Source organism: Ranitomeya variabilis, chromosome 3, assembly GCF_051348905.1.
Source record: "Ranitomeya variabilis isolate aRanVar5 chromosome 3, aRanVar5.hap1, whole genome shotgun sequence".
In the NCBI taxonomy this organism is placed as follows: domain Eukaryota; kingdom Metazoa; phylum Chordata; class Amphibia; order Anura; family Dendrobatidae; genus Ranitomeya; species Ranitomeya variabilis.
This window is the reverse complement of record NC_135234.1, coordinates 564,523,409-564,543,384: the sequence shown is the minus strand read 5'-3', so window position 1 is coordinate 564,543,384 and position 19,976 is coordinate 564,523,409. Positions and strand designations below refer to the sequence as shown.

Genomic DNA, 19,976 nt, shown 5'->3' with positions numbered 1-19,976 from the left:
ACTAAGCTTCTTCCTAAATCGGACTGATATTATAAAATGGGTCACAGTAATAATGTCAGCAGTAAAGTGGTCATCAGGAGGGAATGCGGATGCTGTAAAACCACATCCTATACTCACTCTACAACATTTGTGCCTGTAATTGCTCCAAAATTATTTTTTCCTTTTTTTCGTGAGATTATTTCAGCTCAAGTGTTTGGGTGAAAGCTTTGCCTCATAATGCCGACACTTCTCATGCTATAGACGGAAGGTTTAAAGGAATCCAACACCACAATTACTGCATGTATGGCCTTATTCACATGATGGTATCACGGCTCAGTTCATACATGTCCTTGGATCAAGCCCACTAGGTAGAATGCAAGATAACATTTACTCGTGTTATGCTGGGAAAGGCTTCCTCTTATCACTGTGGAACACAGTCCTGGTTTGGGATCTATGCGGTTTCCACACAAACAGAAAATGTGAAAACTATTTAGAATTAAAGGAGTTGCCTAGTATTGCAATTGTCCTCCATCCTTTTCAATATATACAGTCAAGAGAAAAACAACTAAGTACACTTTCATTGAATTATATGGTTTTAAATATCAGGACAGAATCATAATAAAAAGAAACATCTTAGAAGGTCTTGGAATTAGGCAAGAAAAACCCAAGATGATCAACAGCATATGACAAGTTACACCCTGTCCTTATTTAACAAAAACTAGGCCTAAATGGAGAAACAGTATTTGAAAAATTAAGTTCACCCCATGAATCAACAGCTTGTAGAACCCCCTTTCGCAGCAGTAACTTGAAAGCAATTGTATTCTGTATCTTCCACATCGTTCTGGAAGAATTTTTGCACACTCTTCTTTACAAGGTTGCTGAAGTTCTTCGAGGTTTGTGGGCAGTAGTTTATGCAAAGTTCTCTTAAGGCCTCGCCATATTTCTAATTGAGTTGATGTTTAAACTAAAAAAGAATTAAGTGGCCCAGTCAAATACCGATTTTTTTTTCATGTACTTGGGATCCTTGTCTTTTTGCATGATCTATTTTAGGCCAAGCTTTAGCTTTTCGGTAGAAGTCCTTACACATTTGACTTTAGAATGCTTTGGAAAGGAGTTTTTACAAAGGAGTTCATGGGAGTCTGTTAAATGACTGCAAAGTGTCCAGATTCAGTGACTGCAAAACAAGTCTAAATCAATACCCTTTCAGCAGAGTGCATGGCAGTGATATGAGGCGTTTGTCAATTTCTTGCGGTTGCTTTTTGCCACATATGGCACAAGGCATTTTGGTCAAACTTCTCCACTCTACAAGGACAATGTTCCAGAAGTCTTATGGTTTATTCAGATATAACTTGGCGAACTTTAGCTATACTGGCATGTTCTTTTTAGAGAGAACCTTTCTCCGAGTGAGCCTTCAGTCCTTCTCTAATTTTACTGTTATGAACTTGAACATTTAACATGCTAAATGAGGCCTTTAGAGACTGAGCTGTGACTTTTTTTTTTTTCAATTTGCAATTTATCCGAGCATTGCACAACTGACATTGGGGTGGAATTTTCTGAATATCCACTCTCGGGAAATGGCATTATAACCTTTGCCTGAATGACGAGCAGCAATAATTTGTCTACTAAGATTACTTATGCCTATGCTTCTTGGTATTGCGTTAATACATGCCTGAACTCTCCAGACCAGAAAATGACAAAACCTCTGCTTTTACAAAGATGGCCACACTTGATGATGAATGTTAGCTCAAGGGCATCTGATTAACAGCATTTGTCAACTTCTTACCCTCTCAATGACTATGCAAGCGGTAAGTGAGTACTTAGTTTTTCACACACTGCTTCTGTCTTTTATCCTAGATTTTGTTAAATTAGTAAGGGCACAGGGGTCTATGGAGCAACGTTTCTCCTTATGGAGAGTGACATACCAGCTCTGGCTTGTCAAGGTAAGGAGAAACGTTGCCCCTTAGACCCCAGTCCAGAGCCTCTCATCTAGCCACATTAGTTTTCATGCTTCGCACTGACGAGGGCCAACAGCCCGAAACACCATGTCTGCGAATTGAGATACTGATTTGGCTTTTATCCCAAGTCATATTGCACGACTCGTTAAAGGTTTGATTGTGACTTGTAGGATCGCTACTTCCAACAGGTGGCGCTATGGAGTATAAAGGGAACCTGTCACCCCCAAAATCGAAGTTGAGCTAAGCCCACCGGCATCAGGGGCTTATCTACAGCATTCTGGAATGCTGTAGATAAGCCCCTGATGTAACATGAAAGATGAGAAAAAGAGGTTAGATTATACTCACCTGGGGGGGGGGGGGGCGGTCCGATTCGATGGGCGCCGTGGTCTCCTATGGTGTCCTCTTCTTGTCTTCACGCTGTGGCTCCGGCAGGAAAGGTCAGAGGCCCGGCGCCTGCACACTGCAGTACTTGCTCTGCCCTCAACAGGGCAGAAAAAGTACGCCTGCACCAGAGCCGCAGAGTGAAGATGAGGACGTCATCCTATGAAGATAGGAAGCCCCGGACCGCAACGCCCATCGGACCGGACCGCAGCAGGAACGCCCCTGGGGGAGTATAATCTAACCTCTTTTTCTCATCTTTCAGGATACATTGGGGGCTTATCTACAGCATTCCAGAATGCTGTAGATAAGCCCCTGATGCCGGTGGGCTTAGCTCATCTTTGATTTTGGGGGTGACAGGTTCCCTTTAAGTCATCTTTTTCCCTGAAGAGGCAATTTGCATATTATAAGGGCACAGGGTAATTTGTTAGGTGTCCTTGTTCATCTAAGGTTGCATTTACCTAAATTTTAAGAGCTTCCAATGACCAGATGTTTTCATGATGTCCTTTTACATAAAATCACAATTCAACAAGGGATTAAAATGGGTTTCTCATGACAGATATGCAGTCCTCCATAGAAAGAAAGCCAAACTGAACACGCCTTTCATGTTAACCCAATAAGAAGTCAAACATTTGTTCTGTGGCCAAAGATCGATATATACTGCTGCTACATCTCAGCCTAAGGCTGCCGTCACACTAGCAGTATTTGGTTAGTATTATACATCAGTATTTATTAGCCAAAACCAGGAGTGGAACAATTAGAGAAAAAGTATAATATAAACATTTGCACCACTTCTGCATTTATCACCCACTCCTGGTTTTGGCTTGCAAATACTGATGTAAAATACTGACCAAATACTGATAGTGTGACGGCAGCCTTACACAGATGAATGTGGTCACAATACAACAAGCAAAGAATTGCAACAAGCAAGTTGCCAAAAAATCCAATTGGTTCCAACTTTTTGGAACTCGCTTGTCAGAAAAGCAGTACCCTATTGGTTGGTTATGCAACCCCATGGACCAACACTGTGCTGCGATATAGCAGGGACTTATAGCAATCACTGACCGCAGGATTTGGGCCGTGATTAAAGCCGCCATCTAGCCCCACCCTAAAGGAAGCAACCTCTATAACTGCAAATTACTCTTTATGCCAGGCGCATATACAGTCATGGCCAAAAGTATTGACACCCCTGCAATTCTGTCAGATAATACTCAGTTTCTTCCTGAAAATGATTGCAAACACAAATTCTTTGGTATTATTACCTTCATATAATTTGTCTTAAATGAAAAAACACAAAAAGAATTGTCCTAAAGCCAAATTGGATATAATTCCACACCAAACATAAAAAACGGGGTGGACAAAAGTATTGGCACCGTTTGAAAAATCATGTGATGTTTCTCTAATTTGTGTTATTAACAGCACCTGTAACTTACCTGTGGCACCTAACAGGTGTTGGCAATAACTAAATCACACTTGCAGCCAGTTGACATGGATTACAGTTGACTCAACCTCTGTCCTGTGTCCTTGTGTGTACCACATTGAGCATGGAGAAAAGAAAGAAGACCAAAGAACTGTCTGAGGACTTGAGAAACCAAATTGTGAGGAACCATGAGCAATCTCAAGGCTACAAGTCCATCTCCAAAGACCTGAATGTTCCTGTGTCTACGGTGCGCAGTGTCATCAAGAAGTTTAAAGCCCATGGCACTGTGGCTAACCTCCCTAGATGTGGACGGAAAAGAAAAATTGACAAGAGATTTCAATGCAAGATTGTGCGGATGTTGGATAAAGAACCTCGACTAACATCCAAACAAGTTCAAGCTGCCCTGCAGTCCGAGGGTACAACAGTGTCAACCCGCACTATCCGTCGGCATCTGAATGAAAAGGCATTGTATGGTAGGAGACCCAGGAAGACCCCACTTCTTACCCCGAGACATAAAAAAGACAGGCTGGAATTTGCCAAAACTTACCTGAAAAAGCCTACAACGTTTTGAAAGAATGTTCTCTGTCAGATGAGACAAAAGTAGAGCTTTTTGGGCAAAGGCATTAACATAGAGTTTACAGGAGAAAAAAAGAGGCATTCAAAGAAAAGAACACGGTCCCTACAGTCAAACATGGCGGAGGTTCCCTGATGTTTTGGGGTTGCTTTGCTGCCTCTGGCACTGGATTGCTTGACTGTGCGCATGGCATTATGAAGTCTGAGGACTACCAACAAATTTTTCAGCATAATGTAGGGCCCAGTGTGAGAAAGCTGGGTCTCCCTCAGAGGTCATGGGTCTTCCAGCAGGACAATGACCCAAAACACACTTCAAAAAGCACTAGAAAATGGTTTGAGAGAAAGCACTGGAGACTTCTAAGGTGGCCAGCAATGAGTCCAGACCTGAATCCCGACCTGAATCCCATAGAACACCTGTGGAGAGATCTAAAAATGGCAGTTTGGAGAAGGCACCCTTCAAATATCAGGGACCTGGAGCAGTTTGCCAAAGAAGAATGGTCTAAAATTCCAGCAGAGCATTGTAAGAAACTAATTGATGGTTACCGGAAGCGGTTGGTCGCAGTTAATTTGGCTGAAGGTTGTGCAACCAAGTATTAGGCTGAGGGTGCCAATACTTTTGTCTGGCCCATTTTTGGAGTTTTGTGTGAAATGATCAATGTTTTGCTTTTTGCTTCATTCTCTTTTGTGTTTTTTCATTTAAGACAAATTAAATGAAGATAATAATACCGAAGAATTTGTGTTTGCAATCATTTTCAGGAAGAAACTGAGTATTATCTGACAGAATTGCAGGGGTGTCAATACTTTTGGCCATGACTGTACATATGGAAAACTCAATCACACACTTTCACCACTCGATACCACTGCTTACTCCTACAAAGAAGAGAATCCACACTTGCCAGGTTTAATTTCAAACGTTAATATATTTTCTATTTTATAGTGAACATATGCATCAGTTACCCCCATCTGCAGAAACTGACATAAAAAAAGGGGAAACATTTGTAAGATGCCTCTTAAAATAAATATTTATCTTTTATAAAATAATAAAACTTCAAATAAATATACTTTACACTAAACAATATGTTGAAAAATTAGAAAATAAAGGCTGACTGTAACTGTACAATATACAGAAAAAGTCCAAGAGTAGAAATATTAATTTTCAATAAGTTGAAGTACAATCTAACCATGTGGATAGATTCACATTCCTCTGAATGTATATTAGTACATTTCGTGATTGCGCCATTACAGTGACGCCAAATTCACAGTTGTAAATATTATTCTTTATGTACAAAAATATAGCACATTATCTCTGGCAGAAAAAAAAAATAAAAAGACTGAAAAAGTAATTTGCTAGTTTACAAATTCTGCAAGTATTCGTCACAAAATGATGCACATTTACGTAGGAGTGTCTGTGTTGCTTTAGCTTATATTGTATGTGGCACAGAACACTGGGTCCTAATTGCAGCTTGATTAAAGGTTTTCTAACAAGCACATTAATTAAGATGGCACTTAGGGGAAAAAAAAAAATCCACTGCAAACAGAAAAAAAAAAAATCCTTCTGCTTTCTACCAACTGTACCAAATTAGTTTACATGATTGCATAAGTGTGTTAAAAGTAAGTCCAATTACTTTAGCTTTCGTTGAAGTCAACCGGTGCTATGTTGGCTTCCCCAAACTTCTGGGCTGTAACTGTGGAGCTTTACAACATACTGTATTTGACCTTTTACACCGGCATCCTGGCCTCTTTGCCCGGTCATAGCAGCCTTGGCATAATTTAAGGCAACCCTTGGCTGGAAGGTAACACCATAAACAAGGCAAAAACACTGACATAACACCAATGGCAGACCAGCGAGTGCAGCAATGTGACTGGCTACAGGAACAGGGGTTATCGGCACAATTGTCCTCATCGTCGTTTGAGCAGTGATAGAATAGGCACTTCACACAGCAAACACAAGTTCCATAGTCGATCACCTCCTGTGCTGAGCAAAGGCACTGCTTGTCACATATCCAGCAGGAGGGAAGAGTTCTTGGATAAGTGCATTCTTGGCACTTACATTTCCCGCAGCTCTCACACCTGTACGCATGTAAGCCCAAGTCTTCTTTACTGGAAGGCTTTAACTCCTCTGGTTTCAGCTCACCTTTGGGTTGTACGCAAATTATCCTGTCAGCACCCAGCCCCGAAGATGAATAAGAAGGATCTAAAAGTCTCTGCTCTGATGAGCTGCTACTTGTGCTTGTCCTCGTGCTACTTCGTGATCCAGTACTCACTGTACTAATGGACCGAGACAACGATGCCCGCGATGAGGGATGCATTGGTGGAAGAGGGCTCCGGCTAAATTGCCTCTGGTCAGTTACCATATGTATTCTTTCATTTTTGTGCTGGAGAGTTTGACGAGGAGCAGGTTTAACCCAAGGTCGGGGAGCCACAGTAGGCCCTTCAGTATACTCATTAGTGTTCCTTATGGATCTTATCTGTTCCAATGACAAAACATGAACTTGTTGCGTTAAAATATCCCTTGGGTCAATATCACCATGTGGTCTCCCGCTGTCACGCCGAGTCTGGAGTAAAGGCTGGGATCCACTGCCATTTTGTACTCTGGCCTCCATCAGTACTCTGAAGAGTTTTCACTCCAGTAGGCCGAGAACACATCTGAAATCCTGCAAGCGGAGAAAGAAAAGAACAACCATTATTGTTTGCAAAAAAAAAAAAGAAAGGACAGTCTTCAAGAAAAAAAAGAAATGAAAATTACATCCTACACAACATAAAAAGAAGCCAGAGATAGCTGGGACAAAGCTGTCAATTATACTAGCTTACTATAATCAGAAAGTGAGCGTATGCATACTAGGAAAACAAATCTCAGCCCAATGTTAAGCTGCATGCCCAGACACTTATGAAAAAAAATGTCTACCAAGTCCAGGCTGGACAATAAGTTGTAAGCTAATCTTCTCATCTACAATTTCCTCTGCTGTACTTCTAAGAAAAGCAAGCCACACATTCTATTTCTAGTATTTCCTTTAAAATGCCACAGGCAGCAACAGAAGAAGAAAGCCATTAGCTACATCTCGACCAAACCAGAACACTCCAAAAATAGAAGGAAACCACTATAAAATTCTGTATCTGGGGCAGTAATACAAAAGTAGTTGTAGCAGGGCCAATACTGTCATTTGGTGATGGAACCTTGCAAAATCTTATAGATATGCAGAGTTTCTGCCAGCAGACACCACATTAAGGCATCACTAGGAAATGCAGCTAAGGACAAACATTTCTCGCTCTGTATATAGGTACGCTGATCACAGGACGCACCAGACGCTGCTGCACAACTCGCATGTAATGGAACAGTGGCTTATTACTTCCTCTCATTGTGAACGTGTCACAACAGGTGTAGGGAAATCAGGTTCCTCTTACCACAGTAAAAGCTATTCAAGTAACAGGAAACCAGCTGCCATTATGGAGACAGTCTCCTCTCTCCTCTGGTCACCCCAATGTGAATGACAATGCCCCAAACACTGCTATTCGCATAACAAACACTACCTGCATTTTACAGCCTCCCTTTTTAAAGCCTGATGGCTTTGATACATTTGCCAAAAGAGCTGTTAACTAAACTCCATGAGGATGGGCCGAATAATGCACATTATTCATGGAATTTACTGCAAGTCTCAGAAACAGGATGCAATCACCCTTACAGCATTTCTGGATGTGGAGCCCTTTTAATTGCTGAGATCTACTGAATCAGGTCTGCTTAACTCCACAGCTTCCCCACAAACAGCACATTCTCTGTTAACTTTCTTGACAATGAGGGGATTGAGATCATTGCTGTGTAAACACTATCCCGGGCCTATCTGAAACTAAAGGTGAACAGATAATGGCCACGGTTATGGTACCTTGTGCAGCTTATTCACCCATATAACTTTATCCGATAATTAATGGAAAATGTATATCTTTCTCACAAGGAGTGCGTTGTTACATCAACATTTCATAACTTGCTGCAAGATCGGACACTTATAATCTAGAAAACCGTCAAAGTAGATTCGGATACGGCAGAGCCCCATCTGCCTGATAAAGCTCATCACATCAGGCAGATTTCAAAACCCAGTTTTTTGGGATGTGTATTCCATATTCATTATTTTTACAGATTGACTGTTCCAGATCAATGATTTTTTTTGGTCCTAAAAAAACGTAAACAACTGAAACGTCCTACTTTGATCCATGTTGTAGATCAAACACACCGATGCAAGTCCATGGCCCAGTGAAAAAAGAAACACGGATTTTGTTAATCTGCGGTCCGTGTTTTACTGTTTAATGAGTAGAATAAGGTAAGATTCTTTTTTTTCCTTAAAAATGGATGCGACAATGATTGTAAACACTGACATACAAACCAAAAATGAGTCCAGCAAACTGAAAAAAAACCCCAAAAACCTGCATGATTAAAAAGAAAAAAGGGATGTGTGAAACTGACCTTAGACAAACTGGTTTTTGGATGAACAACTAATCAGTCCTCTGACTGTATCTATGATGGATAGCATTGCAAACATTTACAGATATGCCAAGAAAAAAAAAAAAGTGTTAGATGCAGTAGAAAATAGAACAAAAACAAGCACACAACCTTACACCATAAACTTGGGGTTCGGACTAACTACTGGTTAAAAAAGCCACTTGACAGATCACAATCTCGACAATTTGAGAACTTGAGCAATAAACATGTCCAATAATATGAGGGACTACAATGTTTGTGCCCCTTGATAACCCTGCAGTGCAAACAGCACATTGTGACAATCTCCTCTTTGCTATATCTACACCATTGTACAGAAGTATCTCACAAAGGCTTCTGCTCATACGCACCTTATGGGGGAACGCTAAAGGTACTGTCACACAGTACCATTTTGATCGCTACGACGGCACGATCCGTGACGTCGCAGCGATCGTATGATTATCGCTCCAGCGTCGTAGACTGCGGTCACACGTTGCAATCACGGCGCTGGAGCGATGCCGAAGTCCCCGGTAACCAGGGTAAACATCGGGTAACTAAGCGCAGGGCCGCGCTTAGTAACCCGATGTTTACCGTGGTTACCAGCGTAAACGTAAAAAAAACAAACAGTACATACTTACATTCCGGTGTCTGTCCCCGGCGTTCTCCTTCTCTCCACTGTGTAAGCGCCATAGCCGGCAAGCACAGCGGTGACGTCAGACGTCACCGCTGTGCTCGCTTTCCGGCTGGCAGACGCTCACACAGTGGAGAGAAGCTGAGACGCTGGAGGACAGACACCGGAATGTAAGTATGTACTGTTTGTTTTTTTTACGTTAACGCTGGTAACCAGGGTAAACATCGGGTTACTAAGCGCGGCCCTGCGCTTAGTTACCCGATGTTTACCCTGGTTACAAGCGAACACATCGCTGGATCGCTGTCACACACAACGATCCAGCGATGTCAGCGGGTGATCAAGCGACGAAAGAAAGTTCCACACGATCTGCTACGACGTACGATTCTCAGCAGGATCCCTGATCGCTGCTGCGTGTCAGACACTGCGATATCGTAACGATATCGCTAGAACGTCACGAATCGTACCGTCGTAGCGATCAAAATGGTACTGTGTGACAGTACCCTAAGGCATAAGAGCACAAGTTACTCAACAACACTGATGTAATGGCTGGAGATACATCCCTCCCAAATTAGCTTTTCTTTAACGGAAATGTTTGTTTCAACCAAATCGGAAATTTCTTTCCATGACTCTACTGGGAATTACCTGGTCTCCCTAAAGTCAGCAGTGTTTCACGCCCAAGTTACACAACTGTACCTCTCAGAATGTCTAAACTGAAGATGTCATCTTCCCTACGTATTCCCAATGTAAATAGCGCACAGGCATCTAGTAAGAAAACCTAAGCAATGGGACGCAAGTCAATGCTCATCAATGCAATATACAGACAAGATGACTTCTCAGTATAGTTACTTTTCTCATGTGTGGAAAGTTCTTCTTTAACTTATGCAAAAAAAAATAAAAATCAAACTCTGATCTTAGGCCTAATAATTCATAACAATCACTGTAGAAGTCTCAACCCAATGAAACGTCAAATCATGTAAAGCCTGTCATCACGGCAGACAATCCCCATTTATCAAAAGTCTCAAAGAAATTGTACAACCCAGGAACCAAACGCAACAATCCTCTGTGCACCATTTATGACAAAACCGTCCTCGCTGCAGACTAGTCAAGCAAAGCTTTACTCCAAAACTGGAATTGAAAAGTAAATTGATATCCATCTTCACGGGAGCAGATGGAATCTACTGTCAGAGATCATTCTCTCTTTTCACTGTGGTTCAATATAGAAACTACTGTTGTGTCAACTTGAGAAAAGTACAGATTACACAGTTACAAAAGCAAAATGGAACTTAAGAATAATAAAACAATGCAACAAGATCAATAAAAAAAAGAAAAAAAAAAAAGGAGAAATTGATGCTAACCGATAAAGAACTTTTTATAAGTTATATCAACAGTTGCAGTGAAGACATACATGCAGAAATATGAAGGGATACATTTTTGGGGTATTTTGTACACTGCATATGTAGATACAAATTACACATATACATAAGCGTTACACATCCACATTTTCCAGGCAGCGAAAGCCCCGACATTTACTACTGATGTCTAGTTCTTTTACTTTTCACTAAAGTTTTCATGTCTAACATTGAAAGCAAAATATTTCCTAAAATCGGAAATGTGGTTCCTTCCTCATATATGACGCACACTAAGGTTTATATTATTGCTATTAATTCACTCGTTATAAACTTGCCGATGCTGTCATATACAGGACAACGATACACGTCTCCAAAGCCAACTGAATACAAGCAATGCAGTTACATTTCTCAAGAAGAATCAACCAGCAGATTGCGATAATCCAGGTAACAGATAAATCCAGCTTTCTCAGTTTGTGCACAGGCCTCTACCCAAAGTATCAAAAAAAGCACTGTCAGAAAGAAGTGGATCCGGTCTATGGTGATGATACAATGTAACAATACAAGTAAACAAATAAAGGTGAACAATCCGTAAACACTTCCAGGATGAAGACTGCAGAAGGGCTCCTTCAGCCACATCCCAAACTTACAGGAAACTTTCTCCAAGTGCCAGCCTCCATTGCAGAGGCTGCAGAAGAGGAGGACAGGCTGGACTGTGTCCTGGGATCTGCTGGGTGAGATCTAGTGTGTCTCTAGGTTTCCTCTCCCCCTTCCCTGGAAACCCCATTAGGAGCAGAGTGTGTGATCAGACTGAGGATTAGAGGAGGGGGAAGGAGTGGACTGTGGGGACAGACAGGAATAGCTCTTTAAACTAGACCACAACATTTCCGAAGCTGCTCAACACCATCAGATGTGTCCTCCCCTGCATTCTAAACAGGGCTCAAGGCAAACCACAAGTGGAAACTCGGAGGCCACAGGCTGCAGACACCAGAGAGCAGCAGCTGACATGTGTGCTCGGATAAAGCCCTGAACTTTCCACAACAAGCCACGTTTCCGCTCCTGCACTGACCGGGGGTCCCCCATGTCCAGGGCCTCCCCGCAGGCAGCACAGGGGCTATTCCACCTCTCGCCTGCAAGGGTTAACCAGGCATGAAGCCCCCCACACTCACCGCAGCTGCCCCGAGACTCGCATGGTCTGCAACTCTGGAAGTTCTGCTAAATAATCCGCTCAGAGTCGCACAGTCCGGGAAAAAGTCCCCACATGAGGCAAAGTCTAAATAGGTTCCAAGGGAACATCCGAGTCCGGCCGCAGAGTCCACACAGTGGCCGGGACCGGAGACGTGAGGGCCAGTCACAGGAGATCCGGCACAGCGGTGTGACAGGGCGCCGCCGCCGCCTCAGCGTTGTTGTGCTCTGGGCGAGGAGGAGGAGGAGGTAGGGCAGTAAATGGCGTCATGTGGAACTGAGGAGGAACAGAGCAGTTGTTGTCCCAGAGGATATATCGCATCCGGTGCCTGCTCATTGGCTCTGCAGGGAAACATTCACTCACACTCCCAGCACTGAGCCGCAGGAGGGAGCTCACGGGGCAATGGCCTCTGCTCCAGCACCACAGTGCAGGGGAGGAACCGGCTGTGCCTGCCCCTGTACTGTCACTAGTGCACACGGTGCGTTATCTTATCACTGACAGGAGGGACAGTGCACACGGTGCGTTATATTAGGAGGGACAGTGCACACGGAGCGTTATATTGTCACCGACAGGAGGGACAGTGCACACGGAGCGTTATATTGTCACCGACAGGAGGGACAGTGCACACGGAGCGTTATATTGTCACCGACAGGAGGGACAGTGCACACGGTGCGTTATCTTATCACTGACAGGAGGGACAGTGCACACGGTGCGTTATATTAGGAGGGACAGTGCACACGGTGCGTTATGTTGTCACCGACAGGAGGGACAGTGCACACGGAGCGTTATGTTGTCACCGACAGGAGGGACAGTGCACACGGAGCGTTATATTGTCACCGACAGGAGGGACAGTACACACGGTGCGTTATATTGTCACCGACAGGAGGGACAGTACACACGGTGCGTTATATTGTCACCGACAGGAGGGACAGTGCACACGGTGCGTTATGTTGTCACCGACAGGAGGGACAGTGCACACGGAGCGTTATGTTGTCACCGACAGGAGGGACAGTGCACACGGTGCGTTATATTGTCACCGACAGGAGGGACAGTGCACACGGTGCGTTATATTGTCACCGACAGGAGGGACAGTGCACACGGTGCGTTATATTGTCACCGACAGGAGGGACAGTGCACACGGTACGTTATATTGTCACCGACAGGAGGGACAGTGCACACGGTGCGTTATATTGTCACCGACAGGAGGGACAGTGCACACGGTGCGTTATGTTGTCACCGACAGGAGGGACAGTGCACACGGTGCGTTATGTTGTCACCGACAGGAGGGACAGTGCACACGGTGCGTTATGTTGTCACCGACAGGAGGGACAGTGCACACGGAGCGTTATGTTGTCACCGACAGGAGGGACAGTGCACACGGTGCGTTATGTTGTCACCGACAGGAGGGACAGTGCACACGGAGCGTTATATTGTCACCGACAGGAGGGACAGTACACACGGTGCGTTATATTGTCACCGACAGGAGGGACAGTGCACACGGTGCGTTATGTTGTCACCAACAGGAGGGACAGTGCACACGGAGCGTTATATTGTCACCGACAGGAGGGACAGTACACACGGTGCGTTATATTGTCACCGACAGGAGGGACAGTGCACACGGTGCGTTATATTGTCACCGACAGGAGGGACAGTGCACACAGTGCGTTATACTGTCACCGACAGGAGGGACAGTGCACACGGTGCGTTATATTGTCACCGACAGGAGGGACAGTGCACATGGTGCGTTATATTATCACCGACAGGAGGGACAGTGCACACGGTGCGTTATATTGTCACCGACAGAAGGGACAGTGCACACGGTGCGTTATATTAGGAGGGACAGTACACACGGTGCGTTATATTGTCACTGACCGGAGGGACGGTACACACGGTGCATTATATTATCACTGACAGAAGGGACAGTGCACACGGTGCGTTATATTAGGAGGGACAGTACACACAGTGCATTATATTGTCACCGACAGGAGGGACAGTGCACACGGTGCGTTATATTGTCACCGACAGGAGGGACAGTGCACACGGTGCGTTATATTGTCACCAACAGGAGGGACAGTGCACACGGTGCGTTATATTGTCACTGACAGGAGGGACAGTACACACGGTGCGTTATATTGTCACTGACAGTAACGACAGTGCACATGGTGTGTTATATTGTCACTACTACTACAAGCACATTATAAATTATTACTGTGCCATCAGCTTTGCCAGGAAGAACAGTACTACAAGTACAATATTATTACTGAGCCATCACTATATTGTCACTGACAGGAGAGACAGTACACACGGTGCGTTATATTATTACTTACTGAGGGGACAGTACACATGGTGCGTTATATTATTACTTACTGTGGGGGACAGTACACATGGTGCGTTATATTATTACTTACTGTGGGGGACAGTACACATGGTGCGTTATATTATTACTGACAGTAGGGACAGTACACATGGTGCGTTATATTACTGACAGTAGGGACAGTACACATGGTGCGTTATATTATTACTGACAGTAGGGACAGTACACATGGTGCGTTATATTATCACTGACAGTAACGACAGTGCACATGGTGTGTTATATTGTCACTACTACTACAAGCACATTATAAATTATTACTGTGCCATCAGCTTTGCCAGGAAGAACAGTACTAGAAGTACATTATTATTACTGAGCCATCACTATATTGTCACTGACAGGAGGGAGAGTACACACGGTGCGTTATATTATTACTTACTGGGGGGACAGTACACATGGTGCGTTATATTATTACTGAGAGTAGGGACAGTACACACGGTGCGTTATATTATTACTGACAGTAGGGACAGTACACGGTGCATTATATTATCACCAACACGTCCGACTATCATCCACATTCGGATCCTTCAGACGGAACCTGAAAACTCATCTCTTCAGGAAAGCCTACAGCCTGCACTGACCCCGCTGCCTCCTCATCACTACTGAAGCTACCGCCTCACCAACACTGGAGCTCCTGCAACCCCCAACCTACTGTCTCCTTCCCCACCATCCTGTAGAGTGTAAGCCGCAAGGGCAGGGTCCTCGCCCCTCTGTATCAGTCTGTCATTGTAAGTTTGTTTACTGTAAGTGATATCTGTAACCTGTATGCAACCCCTTCTCATGTACAGCACCATGGATTCAATGGTGCTATATAAATAATAATAATAATAATAATAATTATCACTGACAGGAGGGACAGTACACACGGTGCGTTATATTGTCATTGACAGGAGGGACAGTACACACGGTGCGTTATATTGTCACCGACAGGAGGGACAGTACACACGGTGCGTTATATTATTACTGACAGTAGGGACAGTACACACGGTGCGTTATATTGTCACTGACAGGAGGGACAGTACACACGGTGCGTTATATTGTCATTGACAGGAGGGACAGTACACACGGTGCGTTATATTGTCACCGACAGGAGGGACAGTACACACGGTGCGTTATATTATTACTGACAGTAGGGACAGTGCACACGGTGCGTTATATTGTCACTGACAGGAGGGACAGTACACACGGTGCGTTATATTGTCACTGACAGGAGGGACAGTACACGGTGCGTTATATTGTCACTGACAGGAGGGACAGTACACACGGTGCGTTATATTGTCACTGACAGGAGGGACGGTACTACAAATGCATTATATATTATTACTGGTCCATCAGCTCTGCCAGGAGGAATAGTACAAGTACATGCTATATTGTTACTGGGCATAAATAGGTCAGTGCTGACTGTAGGAGATGAGGGGTTACTGTCAGACATGGGCTCCTATCAGTGGTGTGAGTATGATGGGTCAGGTTATTGCCTATGCTACCATGTGTAGGGGGCGTTACAGTGCAGTGCTTGCCCAGATGAAGTTGCTGCAGAGTGACAGTGAGCGGGCACAGGGGTCTTACCAGGGCCCTCCGGGGCGCTGCTGCTCCATCCTCCTCTGGTTCATTGGTGGCAGCGGTTCGGTACCTGGGACACGTGGGAGGACACCTACGTCCTGGTCTCCCCAGTCACCGGCAGCAGCTGCTTCTTCTCTGGGGCACTGAGCAATGTGTCTCTTCGTTCAGACATCGGTTAGTAAAGACTTGCTCAGCCACCACGCTAGAGTGCAGAGTGTGTGTGTGCAGAAGAGCTAGGAGCTGCCCTGCCCCCACTGTAGGGAGCGCGGGAAGGAATTCATTAGTGCCAGATTCCAGGGCACAGAGTGAAAGTGTTATAATGGGAGCACAGGTGTGTAGTGAGCCGGCTACTGCTCTCACTGGCCATAGTGAGCCGGCTACTGCTCTCACTGGCCATAGTGAGCCGGCTGCGAATCCCACTGTCCATAGTGAGCCGGCTACTGCTCTCACTGGCCATAGTGAGCCGTCTGCTAATCCCACTGGCCATAGTGAGCCGGCTACTGCTCTCACTGGCCATAGTGAGCCGTCTGCTAATCCCACTGGCCATAGTGAGCCGGCTACTGCTCTCACTGGCCATAGTGAGCCGGCTACTGCTCTCACTGGCCATAGTGAGCCGGCTGCTAATCCCACTGTCCATAGTGAGCCGGCTACTGCTCTCACTGGCCATAGTGAGCCGTCTGCTAATCCCACTGGCCATAGTGAGCCGGCTACTGCTCTCACTGGCCATAGTGAGCCGGCTACTGCTCTCACTGGCCATAGTGAGCCGGCTGCTAATCCCACTGTCCATAGTGAGCCGGCTACTGCTCTCACTGGCCATAGTGAGCCGTCTGCTAATCCCACTGGCCATAGTGAGCCGTCTGCTAATCCCACTGGCCATAGTGAGCCGTCTGCTAATCCCACTGGCCATAGTGAGTTGCCTACTGTTCCCACTGGCCATAGTGAGCCGGCTACTGCTCTCACTGGCCATAGTGAGCCGGCTGCTAATCCCACTGGCCATAGTGAGCCGGCTGCTAATCCCACTGGTCGTAGTGAGCCAGCTACTGCTCCCACTGGCCATAGTGAGCTGGCTACTGCTCCCACTGGCCATAGTGAGCCGGCTGCTAATCCCACTGTCCATAGTGAGCCGGCTACTGCTCTCACTGGCCATAGTGAGCCGGTTGCTAATCCCACTGGCCATAGTAAGCCGGCTACTGCTCTCACTGGCCATAGTGAGCCGGCTGCTAATCCCACTGGCCATAGTAAGCCGGCTACTGCTCTCACTGGCCATAGTGAGCCGTCTGCTAATCCCACTGGCCATAGTGAGCCGGCTACTGCTCTCACTGGCCATAGTGAGCCGTCTGCTAATCCCACTGGCCATAGTGAGTTGGCTACTGTTCCCACTGGCCATAGTGAGCCGGCTACTGCTCTCATTGGCCATAGTGAGCCGGCTGCTAATCCCACTGGCCATAGTGAGTCGGCTACTGTTCCCACTGGCCATAGTGAGCCGGCTACTGCTCTCACTGGCCATAGTGAGCCAGCTACTGTTCCCACTGGTCATAGTGAGCCAGCTACTGCTCCCACTGGCCATAGTGAGCTGGCTACTGCTCCCGCTGGCGATAATGAGGTCAACTCCTGCTCCCACTTGCCATAGTGATCTGACTACTGCTCCCACTGGCCATAATGAGGTCAACTCCTGCTACCACTTGCCATAGTGATCTGGCTACTGCTCCCACTGGCCATAATGAGGTCAACTCCTGCTCCCACTTGCCATAGTGATCTGGCTACTGCTCCCACTGGCCTTAGTGAGGCCGGCTACTGCTCCCACTGGCCCTAGTGAGACCTGCTACTACTCCCACTAGCCCTAGTGAGGCCAGCTACTGCTCCCACTGGCCATAGTGAGGCCGGCTACTGCTCCCACTGGCCCTAGTGAGGCCGGCTACTGCTCCCTCTAGCCCTAGTGAGTTGGCTACTGCTCTCACTGGCCATAGTAAGTTGGCTACTGCTTTAGTGAGGTTCCCACTGGCTTTAGTGAGGCCGACTACTGCTCCCACTGGCTTTAGTGAGGCCAGCTACTGCTCTAACTGGTCGTAGTGAGCTGGCTACTGCTTCCATTGGCTGTAGTGAGCCAGCTACTACTCTCACTGGCCGTAGTGAGGGCGGCTACTGATCCCACTGGCCGCAGTGAGGCCGGCTACTTCTCCCGCTGGCCATAGTGAGCCGGAAACTGCTCCCACTGGTCGTAGTGAGGCCGACTACTGCTCCCACTGGCCGTAGTGAGGCCTGCTACTGCTCTAACTGGCCATAGTGAGCCGGCTACTACTCTCACTGGCCATAGTGAGCCGGCTGCTAATCCCACTGGCCATAGTGAGTCGGCTACTGTTCCCACTGGCCATAGTGAGCCGGCTACTGCTCTCACTGGCCATAGTGAGCCGGCTACTGTTCCCACTGGTCATAGTAAGCCAGCTACTGCTCCCACTGGCCATAGTGAGCTGGCTACTGCTCCCGCTGGCGATAATGAGGTCAAATCCTGCTCCCACTTGCCATAGTGATCTGACTACTGCTCCCACTGGCCATAATGAGGTCAACTCCTGCTACCACTTGCCATAGTGATCTGGCTACTGCTCCCACTGGCCATAATGAGGTCAACTCCTGCTCCCACTTGCCATAGTGATCTGGCTACTGCTCCCACTGGCCTTAGTGAGGCTGGCTACTGCTCCCACTGGCCCTAGTGAGACCTGCTACTACTCCCACTAGCCCTAGTGAGGCCAGCTACTGCTCCCACTGGCCATAGTGAGGCCGGCTACTGCTCCCACTGGCCCTAGTGAGGCCGGCTACTGCTCCCTCTAGCCCTAGTGAGTTGGCTACTGCTCTCACTGGCCACAGTAAGTTGGCTACTGCTTTAGTGAGGTTCCCACTGGCTTTAGTGAGGCCGACTACTGCTCCCACTGGCTTTAGTGAGGCCAGCTACTGCTCTAACTGGTCGTAGTGAGCTGGCTACTGCTTCCATTGGCTGTAGTGAGCCAGCTACTACTCTCACTGGCCGTAGTGAGGGCGGCTACTGATCCCACTGGCCATAGTGAGCCGGCTACTGCTCTCACTGGCCATAGTGAGCCGGCTACTGCTCTCACTGGCCATAGTGAGCCGGCTACTGTTCCCACTGGTCATAGTAAGCCAGCTACTGCTCCCACTGGCCATAGTGAGCTGGCTACTGCTCCCGCTGGCGATAATGAGGTCAAATCCTGCTCCCACTTGCCATAGTGATCTGACTACTGCTCCCACTGGCCATAATGAGGTCAACTCCTGCTACCACTTGCCATAGTGATCTGGCTACTGCTCCCACTGGCCATAATGAGGTCAACTCCTGCTCCCACTTGCCATAGTGATCTGGCTACTGCTCCCACTGGCCTTAGTGAGGCTGGCTACTGCTCCCACTGGCCCTAGTGAGACCTGCTACTACTCCCACTAGCCCTAGTGAGGCCAGCTACTGCTCCCACTGGCCATAGTGAGGCCGGCTACTGCTCCCACTGGCCCTAGTGAGGCCGGCTACTGCTCCCTCTAGCCCTAGTGAGTTGGCTACTGCTCTCACTGGCCACAGTAAGTTGGCTACTGCTTTAGTGAGGTTCCCACTGGCTTTAGTGAGGCCGACTACTGCTCCCACTGGCTTTAGTGAGGCCAGCTACTGCTCTAACTGGTCGTAGTGAGCTGGCTACTGCTTCCATTGGCTGTAGTGAGCCAGCTACTACTCTCACTGGCCGTAGTGAGGGCGGCTACTGATCCCACTGGCCGCAGTGAGGCCGGCTACTTCTCCCGCTGGCCATAGTGAGCCGGAAACTGCTCCCACTGGTCGCAGTGAGGCCGACTACTGCTCCCACTGGCCGTAGTGAGGCCTGCTACTGCTCTAACTGGCCATAGTGAGCCGGCTACTGCTCCTATTGGTCGTTGTGAGCCGTCTACTGCTCCCACTGGCCATAGTGAGCCGTAAACTGCTTCCACTGGCTGTGGTGAGCCGGCTCCTACTCTCACTGGCCGTAGTGAGGTCGGCTACTGCTCCCACTGGCCATAGTGAGGTCAGCTACTGCTCCCACTGGCCACAGTGAGGTCGGCTACTGCTCCCATTGGCATAGTGAGTGGCC

General features: G+C 46.9%; 1 protein-coding gene across 3 annotated transcripts; it reads right to left on the bottom strand.

The window, feature by feature from the left end:
• Positions 1-5,214: 5,214 nt before the first annotated feature.
• SPRY2 (sprouty RTK signaling antagonist 2) lies at positions 5,215-16,008 on the bottom strand. 3 transcript variants are annotated; one of them, XM_077297181.1, is made up of 2 exons: positions 15,871-16,008; positions 5,215-6,959 (listed from the first exon to the last, which is right to left on the bottom strand). In XM_077297181.1, exon 2 carries the CDS (start codon positions 6,906-6,908, stop codon positions 5,958-5,960), a length of 951 nt encoding a protein of 316 aa, XP_077153296.1. In that variant the 5' UTR covers positions 6,909-6,959; positions 15,871-16,008; the 3' UTR covers positions 5,215-5,957. The 3 variants fall into 3 exon arrangements, with proteins under 3 accessions (XP_077153296.1, XP_077153295.1, XP_077153297.1); XM_077297180.1 differs by lacking the exon at positions 15,871-16,008 and adding an exon at positions 11,917-12,054; XM_077297182.1 differs by lacking the exon at positions 15,871-16,008 and adding an exon at positions 11,398-11,516.
• Between the last annotated feature and the right edge of the window lie 3,968 nt (positions 16,009-19,976).

Coding starts and splice junctions, on each gene's coding strand:
- SPRY2 (XM_077297181.1), bottom strand. CDS start 6,908: ATGGAGGCCAGAGTACAAAATGGCAGTGGATCCCAGCCTTTACTCCAG.